General features: G+C 35.8%; 1 protein-coding gene across 5 annotated transcripts in view; it reads right to left on the bottom strand.

Moving 5' to 3' along the window:
* Positions 1-12,562, bottom strand: part of LOC126809752 (glutamine--fructose-6-phosphate aminotransferase [isomerizing] 2) — a 78,771-nt gene that overhangs the window by 52,029 nt on the left and 14,180 nt on the right. For all 5 annotated transcript variants that reach the window (XM_050534504.2, XM_050534507.2, XM_050534508.2 and 2 more), the window contains exons 2-3: positions 784-891; positions 239-337 (exon numbers count right to left, since the gene is read on the bottom strand). In XM_050534504.2, the coding sequence (XP_050390461.1) occupies positions 239-337; positions 784-891 (207 nt within the window). The remainder of the gene's footprint in view (positions 1-238; positions 338-783; positions 892-12,562) is intronic.

Below are 12,562 nucleotides of genomic sequence, written 5' to 3' on the forward strand. Positions count from 1 at the left end.
ACGACTAGACATCTTTCCTTGTCAGTCCCTCCGTCATGCATCTCTGACAAGGGAGAACCACGGCGGAAAATCTGGATGAACTTTCTCGGCCAATGCAGGGATCGAACACCCGACCTCCAGGCTAGCGAGCTAGCGTCTTACCCACTTAGCCACGGGATCCCCCCTAAATCATTATAAGTATAAAAAACGAAATGATATATAGATGTGGATTTTAATCAGACTGACTAAAAATACTTACGTTTAACAGCTTCTTCAAGAGCGCATACTTTCCCTTGACTTTTAATCAGTTTTATCTGACAATCTTTACATCCTTCATTACTACCATCAAACCCAACCCCTAAAATATAAAATACCAATACATTACGAGACTTTAGTTTTATATACCTGTACGGCGTACGCACCTCTTTAAAATCTTTGATGTCTCAGTGAATGACTACTGATCAATTTTTACTTAAGACTCCTAACTACGTGTACAAGAATTTGTATATTCATACGTTCCTTCGAGATGTTTGTTCTCTTCTGATCAATTTCTACTTGAGAGGCCCCAGTAGAAAACCAGTGAGGTTTTTATTCCTGTAGCCTGGGATTGTAAAACACCCTCATTGACTCAATGACAGACCTTTTTATCTAAAGTGTACAAGTTAGACACCCCCCCACCCCCACCCCATGAATTCAAATCAATAATTGTAAAAGGATAACAATAGAGTTTTTATATTTTTGGGCAGCATAATAAAATACCCATTATTTAGACATCTTTTTTAAATAGTAAGACAAAAAACAAACCTGCAGAATCATAGCCTCTGTATTCCTGTCGTTTCAGACCATTTATTAAAATGTCAAGAATTTCTTTTCTTGTGGCAGGAACCAGGTAATTCAAATACGCAAAAATACCTGAAAATAGAAAAAAAGATGAAATGAAAGGAATAAAAAGAATTGGGTATTTCTGAGATTAACCTGCGGTTATTTTTGATTACTATGCGCAGAAGGAGAATTTAGCTACTGAGGGTACTGCTCTAATTCCCCGTCCCACAAATCTTACAATGCACGCAATCACAAGAGGCAGGATGATACAGGGAGACTGATTTCAGGGAATATATAATCCAAATAGGTATAGAAAAGATGGAATAAATTCCGTAAAACTAAATTGTAATTAAACTGGTCTGTACCATAAAAACACCGGTAAAACTGGGGTTTAAAGTCCACTTGACACAAACTAGGTCATTTCGGAACTAACATATGGTTCAATTTTATTTCAATAATTCTCTTGCGCATAGGGGGTTTTAGCAGTGGGAGGAAACCGGAGGACCCAGAGAGAACCCACAAGGTTGGACAGGCGAAACTATTCCCTGTCACGTACAACTAGGGAATCAAAGCCACGCCAGTTGTCTCAATGTTAGACCTTATGACATAACGGGAACTTGCTAACCATTCGGCCATCCAACCCCAACACAACCTCCCTCTGTACTGATAAAGTATGTTGAATAATTACGAGAAAATCAAGACAAGAAATAAAGCATCTGTCACAAACATTGTCGAACACAAATTCAAGCAGTTCCTCTCTGTTGTCTCTCATTCTGTCAGATACAGATTGGTCTAATTTCTAAGGTTTTTATTGATATTTTTTATACAAGTTGGGCACAAAGTTAAAACTGTCAAGCAGAACTTTAATACAGACAGACATATTGTCAGGTAGAACTTTAATACAGACAGACCTATTGTCAGGTAGAACTTTAATACAGACAGACATATTGTCAGGTAGAACTTTAATACAGACAGACATATTGTCAGGTAGAACTTTAATACAGACAGACATATTGTCAGGTAGAACTTTAATACAGACAGACCTATTGTCAGGTAGAACTTTAATACAGTCAGACATATTGTCAGGTAGAACTTTAATACAGTCAGACATATTGTCAGGTAGAACTTTAATACAGTCATTACTGCGAGACATTTTGTCAGGTAGAACTTTAATACAGACAGACATATTGTCAGGTAGAACTTAGGGCTGTACGATATTCTTGATATAGTCATTTATCGCGATATGGTATTTTCAGACCCAACTACGATATCATGTGGCCAAAAATCGTTGATATAGTGGTTTATCGAATATCGCCCAAAACTTCAAATATCGAAAATAATTATCATAAAAATAGATAATAAATACACTATACAGCAGTGGAAATTAGCCAACGGCAATAAACTATAATAAAACTAATATTTTGAGAATCGTTAAATGTTGAAAACACTTGAGCAGTGTCCGCAGCCGTTTTTCACTGCATCGTGTATGCATTACTTTTACTTTGTTTTTAGTTGACAATAAATTGTCAGTTGTTACTACATGCAAAGCTTAGGCCTACTAAACACCTGAAATTTCCCACTACCATGGCTAATTACCAGGCTATAAATAGGTTGTTATATTTTTAAAAAACAAATATTGTTAGAAAACTCTACGAAACTTAATTTCTGAAAGCAAGAATAAAACGATCTATAAATAGATTACTGTCACTGTAAGGCCAACCGCAGCCAATCGAATGCTTAAATGGAAGATAGTCCGGATCATTAAGTATTTGTTAAACTGTTTGAATTTACAATACAAGACTTGAAGACCGCATCTACTTACTTCCACTGCACGTGATATTCTGACACATGGTCACGAGCAGACGCTTTTTAAACATCAGTGGTTGTATTTAATTTAATTATATGTATAGGCATACATGTAAGTAATGTCTCCTGTTGTTGCGTTAAAAAGCATTGAAACGTTTTTATCCAAAAAGGATGTTGTTTTGTTCATTTTAATAAATCTATATTATAAAAAAAAGCAACGTTTAAAGTGTATGATTGAATAAAGCAATTCTTACCCACAATTCTTACTCACACTGTAGTCAGCTTTAATGCATTTATATTTAATTTATTTAATAGCAAAGTGACATAATTATTATTTATCGCGATATTTAACTATATCTTTGAAAAAAATGCCAAATTCCGTAAAACTAAATTGTAATTAAACTGGTCTGTACCATAAAAACACCTGTAAAACTGGGGTTTAAAGTCCACTTGACACAAACTAGGTCATTTCGGAACTAACATATGATTCAATTTTATTTCAATAATTCTCTTGCGCGTAGGGGGTTTAAGAAGTGGGAGGAAACCGGAGGACCCAGAGAAAACCCACAAGGTTGGACAGGCGAAACTACTCCCTGTCACATACAACTAGGGAATCAAAGCCACGCCAGTTGTCTCAATGTTAGACCTTATGACATAACGGGAACTTGCTAACCATTCGGCCATCCAACCCCAACACAACCTCCCTCTGTACTGATAAAGTATGTTGAATAATTACGAGAAAATCAAGACAAGAAATAAAGCATCTGTCACAAACATTGTCGAACACAAATTCAAGCAGTTCCTCTCTGTTGTCTCTCATTCTGTCAGATACAGATTGGTCTAATTTCTAAGGTTTTTATTGATATTTTTTATACAAGTTGGGCACAAAGTTAAAACTGTCAAGTAGAACTTTAATACAGACAGACATATTGTCAGGTAGAACTTTAATACAGACAGACATATTGCCAGGTAGAACTTTAATACAGACAGACATATTGCCAGGTAGAACTTTAATACAGTCAGACATATTGTCAGGTAGAACTTTAATACAGTCATTACTGCGAGACATATTGTCAGGTAGAACTTTAATACAGACAGACATATTGTCAGGTAGAACTTTAATACAGACAGACCTATTGTCAGGTAGAACTTTAATACAGACAGACATATTGTCAGGTAGAACTTTAATACAGACAGACATATTGCCAGGTAGAACTTTAATACAGTCAGACATATTGCCAGGTAGAACTTTAATACAGTCCTACATATTGTCAGGTAGAACTTTAATACAGACAGACATATTGTCAGGTAGAACTTAGGGCTGTACGATATTCTTGATATAGTCATTTATCGCGATATGGTATTTTCAGACCCAACTACGATATCTTGTGGCCAAAAATCGTTGATATAGTGGTTTATCGAATATCGCCAAAAACTTCAAATATCGAAAATAATTATCATAAAAATAGATAATAAATACACTATACAGCAGTGGAAATTAGCCAACGGCAATAAACTATAATAAAACTAATGTTTTGAGGATCGTTAAATGTTGAAAACACTTGCGCAGTGTCCGCAGCCGTTTTTCACTGCATCGTGTATGCATTACTTTTACTTTGTTTTTAGTTGACAATAAATTGTCAGTTGTTACTACATGCAAAGCTTAGGCCTACTAAACGCCTGAAATTTCCGCCTACCATGGCTAATTACCAGGCTATAAATAGGTTGTCATATTTTTAAAAAACGAATATTTTTAGAAAACTCTACGAAACTTAATTTCTGAAAGCAAGAATAAAACGATCTATAAATAGATTACTGTCACTGTAAGGCCAACCGCAGCCAATCGAATGCTTGAATGGAAGATAGTCCGGATCATTAAGTATTTGTTAAACTGTTTGAATTTACAATACAAGACTTGAAGACCGCATCTACTTACTTCCACTGCACGTGATATTCTGACACATGGTCACGAGCAGACGCTTTTTAAACATCAGTGGTTGTATTTAATTTAATTATATGTATAGGCATACATGTAAGTAATGTCTCCTGTTGTTGCGTTAAAAAGCATTGAAACATTTTTATCCAAAAAGGATGTTGTTTTGTTCATTTTAATAAATCTATATTATAAAAAAAAGCAACGTTTAAAGTGTATGATTGAATAAAGCAATTCTTACCCACAATTCTTACTCACACTGTAGTCAGCTTTAATGCATTTATATTTAATTTATTTAATAGCAAAGTGACATAATTATTATTTATCGCGATATTTAACTATATCTTTGAAAAAAATGCCAATATCGATATCGTCCCTTTTTGCGATATCGTACAGCCCTAGTAGAACTTTAATACAGTCATTACTGTGAGACATATTGTCAGGTAGAACTTTTATACAGACATATTGTTAGATAGAACTTTAATACAGTCAGACATATTGTCAGGCAGAACTTTAATACAGTCAGACAGAATTATAAAACAGACATATTGTCAGACAGAACTTTAGAACAGACATATTGTTAGGCAGAGCTTTAATACAGACATATTGTTAGGCAGAGTTTTAATACAGTCAGACATATTGTCAGGTAGAACTTTAAAACAGACATATTGTTAGGCAGAGCTTTAAAACAGACATTTTGTCAGGTAGAACTTTAATACAGTCAGACATATTGTCAGGTAGAACTTTAATAAAACTTGACATATTGTCAGGTACAACTTAAACATACATTAGGCAAGAGTTACATTTCCTATAGTGAGAACTGCCAGCTCTTTATCTAATCTCGCATAATGTTTCTTTAAACTATTAGTTCCCAGTCTGTAGAAATTGTAACAGGATGTCTTATAAAATATAAGTAAATATAGGTATCATTAACATAATCTATATGACACTAAGATCATAAATTATACTTATCAACAAAATCATGGGGTGTACGTAATCCAAGCCCTCTAATTTCATCACCTAATAATTTATGATCCTAGCCCCTAATGTAATCCTAACCCTTACTTCCTAGTAGATATATTCACGATGTTACATAATGGAGAATTTAACACCAGATACTATGTACTATATCTATATTACTTAATTCAATGAAACACCATGCACTGAACATGTATTAAAAACATATAAAAAATACATTTAGTGTTTCTAATTTACTTTAGGGTTAGTTGGGTGCATATCATTCATGGCTACCCAAACGGTTAATACAGTGAGTACCTTGCATATAATTTAATCGACAATGTTTCTCAGAATTTTCCAGCGTACTTCCCCCTTGTAACTAATGTGGAACAACCATGGATGCATTAGGTGCGGAAAAAGAGAGGATAAATAGATTAAACGTCACAAACCAGGCCATTTAGAGATTTTCGTAATATACAGCACAATTTGATCTCAATATTTTGCTTGCATGTAGGGATCTCTCTCTCTCTCTCTCTCTCTCTCTCTCCCAATCTCTCTATAAGTACATTGTATGGTCTGTCATAAAGAGGGAGAGAGAGAGAGATGGGGTTAACTAACAGTGGGAGGACCCAGAGTAAACCCACAAGATTGGACAGGCGATCCTACTCCTTGTCACGTACAACCGGGAAATCGAAACCATGCCAGTTGACTCAATGACAGACCGTATGATACAGCGCACACTTGCTAACAACTCGGCCATCCAATCCCCACCCCACCCCCACGTTCTGTCATAAAATGCCTGACTAAATAAAATGACATAAGTATTCAATATATATATATTAACATTATTTAAAATCAACAACATAATAAAGAATACAACGATATCATCACGATTACAAGATCACATGACATCACCATAATTCAAGTCTCGACAACATCAGGTCGTGAAGGTCAACATTTCGAACACAAGAACTTAAAGTTATTATTTATTTTTTCTCTCTTTCGGTTTGTGATGATTAGTGTTCAGTGTGTTTAAACTTGTGAAATTCAAACAGTTCCCGCGATTTTAACACGCAGATGGCAAGCTACACAACGTTTCTTTTCCCCAGAGTAATCAAACAATTTGTCACAATCCATGATGTCTGAAATGTCAATCGTAAACTCACAGCAGGTCAAACAAACACATAACAACTTAAAACTGATACATTTTGTAATGATGTTAAAGGAGCTAAATCGCTAATATTTAGGACCTAGAAATTGAGAGAAAGAGATAGAGAGGGTTTTACATCCACGACACAAACTAGGTCATTTCAGGACTAACATATGTTTCAATTTTATTTCAATAATTCGCTTGCGCATAGGGGTCTTTAGCAGTGGGAGGAAACCAGAGGACCTGGAGAAAACCCACGAGACTGGACAGGTGACCCTACTTTTTGTTACTTTATTCTGAATAAAAGGAGGATGTGAAGTGTTTACAATGTAGTAAGTCTTGATTGTTTCAATCCATTGTCATGTGAATAAATGTCTGATTAATAATTTATATAACACCGAGCCGAAATGAAAAACCTGTAATAGGCAGATTTAGCTCTTACACAATTCATTTTTAATCTTGTCTTTTATCAAGCAATATGTTGCATAGTAATAAACACGTATCCTTCAAATTGTACTTTGTGTCAATATGTTCATATACTAAATGAAATGAAATGGGGTTTAACATCCTACTGTTCTGCTCCGACTGGACTAGTGAAGAAGGGCATACGCCTTACGGAACAAAGGGCTTGACAAGGACAGCTGTCTAGTTGTTCGGATGGAACAAAAAACAAGGCCCCATGTAAACATTGACAGGTCCCTCGGCAGCTGGAATTTGATATAAAAGTAGGCTATAGTGCCGCAGCCTGGGCCAAATTTCCCTCATAGTACACTGTATGGTGTATGCCCGTTTTCATTAGCCCAGTATAGGAGCAGAACAGTAGGACGTTAAACCCCCATTTCATTTCATTTCTATTACATGTTGTCCCGTCACTCCACTGGTTGTCAGTGGCTTGTTGTTCAATTATAAATTTATTACATGAACATCATGAATTATAAGTCCCAGTGGAGAGAGAGAGAGAGAGAGTTTAATGTCCACTCGACACCAACTAGATCATTTCGGGATTAACATATGGTTCAGTTTTATTTCATGTAGGAGCCTTTAGCAGTGGGGGGAAGCCGGAGGACCTGGAGAAAACCCACGGGGTTGGACAGGCAACCCTATGAAACCACGTCAGTTGACTCAATGACAGACCGTATGATACAGCACGCACATGGTAACCATTCTGACACACCCCCCCCCAGATGAATATACACATGTATGACCACAAGGATCTTGAAGGGTGACGTGGACAAGAATAATATATTTATTTTTTATATCAATCACGGCCTTGTTATAATTAAGACTTGTTTGCTTCAAAGCCACAAGAATCTCGATGGGTGAGGTGGACAAGAATAATATATTTTTTTTTTTTTTATCAATCACGGCCTTGTTATAGTTAAGACTTTTTTGTTTCATAATAGACCACAAGGATCTCGATGGGTGATGTTGACAAGAGTAATAGAGTAATACATTAAATTGGGTTGTTTTTTTTATCAATCATAGCCTTGTTATAGTTAAGACTTGTTTGTTACATAGCCATCTTGAATATAGACGACAAGGATCTTGATGGGTGACGTGGACCTTGTTGTTATAGAGTGTTGTTTATTTCATGGTCATCGAAGCTTTACATAAAATGGTCATATTGGTATGTTTACTAACATTGTTATAATATAATATACATGAACATTAAACTATAATAAAAGTACATAATAAGTAGATATAAACTAGTAATAAATAGTTTGTCCAAGGTTTAATTATTGTACATATACATAATAGAAAAATGGGGTTTAATATCCACTCGACACAAACTAGTAATAAATATAGTTTGTCCAGGGTTTAATTATTGTACATATACATAATAGAGAGAGAGAGAGAGAGAGAGAGAGAGAGAGAGAAACTAGGTCATTTCGGGATTAACAAATAGTTCAATTTTACTTCAATAATTCGCTTGCACATAGGGGTCTTTAGCAGTGGGAGGAAACCGGAAGACCTGGAGAAAACCCATGAGGTTAGACAGGCGACCCTACTCCTTGTCACGTACAACCATGCCAGTTGACTCAATGACAGACCTTATAATACAGCGCACACATGGTAATCATTCGGCCATCCAACCCCCCCTTTACGCATAATGGATATACAATAAGACCATATTATATCAAATTTTTATAAATAGCATTATTCTTACTACTTATCATGAAATGAAATGGGGTTTAACGTCCTACTGTTCTGCTACAACTGGGCTAATGAAGATGGGCATATGCCATACAGTGTGCTATGACGGAAATTTGGCCTGTACAGTGACGCTACGCCCTACTCTTTTTTCAAATTCCAACAGTCAAATAATTTTTATGCGCAACCAATATTATGTGAAAACAGGACCTTGGTTTTTTGTCCTGCATCACTGACCAAGGGAAGACCACCGTGGCACCATCTTCCTCCTTTTTATATACAAGAGTATATCAAATGGGAGCTGCAGTGGCTCAGTGAGTAACACACTGGCTCACTTACACTGGTGTAGCCTGAGAAAGTTCCTAGGATTCAATCCCAGTTGTATACCTTGTCAGTGGTTTAGGATAGAGGGCCTGGCAAAAACACTGTCTAATGAAAAACAAATGTTGACGTGGACTTGAAAGAGAGAGTGAGAGAGAGAAATGGTTTAAAGTCGACTCGACACAAACTCAGTTATTTATGGACTAACATATGATTCAATTTTATTCCAATAATTCGCTTGAGCGTAGGGGTCTTTAGTAGTGGGACGACATACAACAGGGGAACCGGAACCATGTCAGTTCGCTCAATGACAATTCAATCAAGTGATGGCAGAAACTCTGATGTCAGGGTAAAAGTTTCCCTCATTGCACACTGTAGGGGGTATGCCTGTCTTCATTAGCCAAGTCGGAGCAAACGGTAGGCGGTTAAATCCCATTTGAAAACATTAATTAAAACTCTAACTAAAGCGTCGATATTTGTCCAGTTATTGAGCCTATAAAGAATGCAATATTTCCTACTATAACCAACACATGTGACATGATATTGGAAATATCATCAACTATTACACTTCTGCTGCTCCCAAATATATACAGTACACCATATAATATATATAATATATACAGTACACCATATAATATATATAATATATACAGTACACCATATAATATATACAGTGCACCATATAATATATACAGTGCACCATACAATATATACAGTACACCATACAATATATATATAGTACACCATATAATATATACAATATATACAGTACACCATATAATATATATAATACATACAGTACACCATATAATATATATAAAACATACAGTACACCATATAATGCATACAGTACACCATATAATATATACAGTACACTATATAATATATACCGATATACAGTACATCATATAATATTTGAAAAATTCCTGATAAATTTACAACGAAATAAAAGAGAATTACCGTAAGAAAACTATTTGAGGGTTATGAAAGTGGCTGGCTGGCTAACCAGGAGATTCAGGGTTAGGTCTATTTCATAAGGTCAAAGGTCACGACATGTAAACAGGGCTGACAGATATCTGGTGTTCTTGAAAGGGGAAGAAACTTTTCATGGTACACAAACAGACAACAAAGCTGCGGACACATCACACAAATAACACATGTACCTGTACATTGTATGCAATAAATAATAAAAGCGACCCCCAAGCTAGCGATCCAGCGTCTAACCCACTTAGCCACCGTGGCTCCCTTTTTTATAAATAAATAATGTTATCGACAACTTATGCTTTGTTTACTAGTCTCAATAAAATGCAAAGTCCAGGAGATTATGGTACAGCCATGATCAGATTGAAATGTAAATTATAGTTTCTATTTGCGTTGATCTGGATTATAAATGGATATGTTTAAATCAATATTAACCTCACGAATTAAACGTATCGTATTATAGTCCATGGAATAAACAATTAGAATATTGAATAACACAATCCGGAATAAATATATGTAATAACATAGACAGGGGCTGAAGTACCTGATTTGGGGGTGGTTGGGGGTGAATCCCTTGCTAACTACAGGAGAGAGGGTGAGGACTCCAGTAGTAAACCAGTGAGGGATGGGGAGAGAAAGAGAGAGAGAGAGAGAGAGAGAGAGAGAGGAAATGTGAGGACCCCAGTAGAAATACAGTGAGGTTTTTATTCTTGTAGTCTGGGATTGTAAAACAACCCAACTGACTCAATGACAGACCTTTTTATGTAAAGTGTACAAGAACCCATACAACCAGAGAGAGCTTCATTTCAATAATTTTGTTTTAGTAATGAGGGGATACCGAAGGATCCAGAGAAAACCCAGGGGGTTGGCCAGGTGACCTTTGACACATGCAAGAGTTGAGAAAGAACTCATGCCACCTGACGCTAACTCTTGTGATCAAAAGTCTGCTATTAGACCACTCGTCCTCCCCACAAACCTGTTTACTTGAGAAAAAACCCATGCAACCAGGGGTCAATCCAGGAGGGTTTGGGGGATACAAAACTCGGCTACATATAAAAAACATAGCGTAGTAGGTACATGTATTTAGTATGTTTTTATGTAAAATCACAGTTTCTGTGTTTTGTCAAAGTGACCTCTAGTTACCGCAGAAATACACCAAAATGACGATAGAGACCATGTATTTCTCAAAAAATGTCAACGCCAGGGAAGAAAACCAACCTGGACCCCACACCCCAAAAGATACATTGTTTCGGGAACCTAACAAACCCACTCCTGCAAAATTTCCTGGATCCGCCCCCAACAACCTAGGGAAACTCACAAAGCTGTCAACTCTTCTGACTACCATGACGCGATGAGAGAACGTGATGAACTTACAGTGGCACTGATCACTGATAAATGATTCACAGTTTAGCTCTCATTACCAGTTCTTTAACATTTAAATATTGGGAAAATGCTAAAAATGTTTAAATATTGGGATAATGCTAAAAATGTTTAAATATTGGGGTAATGGACCCCTCATCCGAGTGTTATTATGATGGATGAGGGGCATTATTAGAGTATGGCTGGAGACTGATTGTGTATTCACTTAGCATATGACATCCAGTTGTATGTAAGAGACGCTAAGTGATGCTAAGTGAATACATGTGAAAGCTGAAGGCCTTACGGACATTAATGCTCAGATAAGAAAAATATATGATAATTTTTAGCATTATCTTAAAAATTATCATATATTCTGCTTATCTGAGGTTGGCTCAAACAAAATATGACCAAAATTGACCGGTTTTCAAATTTTCCTAATAGACATGTAACACGTATCCCATATTTCATCAGGTGTTGTGTACAGCTGGCCAGGAATCTATTAAAGTCAATGATTTTTTTTATATCCATGGTATATATTAAATATTGTAACACTCATGGAGGATTTCATCAGATATAACTAGAAATACAGATTATAACTAGAAATACGCTGGCCACAATTCTATGGAATAAATGGGTTTTTTTTATAGAGACGTAAATTAGTTTTCTACACCAACAAAATATTATTATACTGTAATATTCATGGAGGATTTCATCAGATATAACTAGAAATACACAGGCCACATTTCTATGGAATACAATTACTGGTTTATACAGAGAATTGTTTCTAGTTACCTTGAAGAGACGTAAATTAGTTTTATACACCAATAAAATACTGTAATATATATCCACTGTGGATCACATCACACATAACTAGAAATACACCCCACACGATTCTATGGAATACACAATTATTCTTTATTACCGAGAATCGTTTCTTTAAAAGAGACATAAATTAATTAGCTATCTTGGGTAATAAACAGACATTGCATTCCATAGTATTGTGCCCTGTGTATTTCCGATTCAAATACTAAATTCATAATTTGTCTGTATTGTTTATTGAGAGAGAGAGAGAGAGAGAGAGAGAGAGAGATGGGGTTTAATGT

The sequence above is a fragment of the Patella vulgata genome, chromosome 2, assembly GCF_932274485.2.
Source record: "Patella vulgata chromosome 2, xgPatVulg1.2, whole genome shotgun sequence".
NCBI classification, from domain to species: Eukaryota; Metazoa; Mollusca; class Gastropoda; family Patellidae; genus Patella; species Patella vulgata.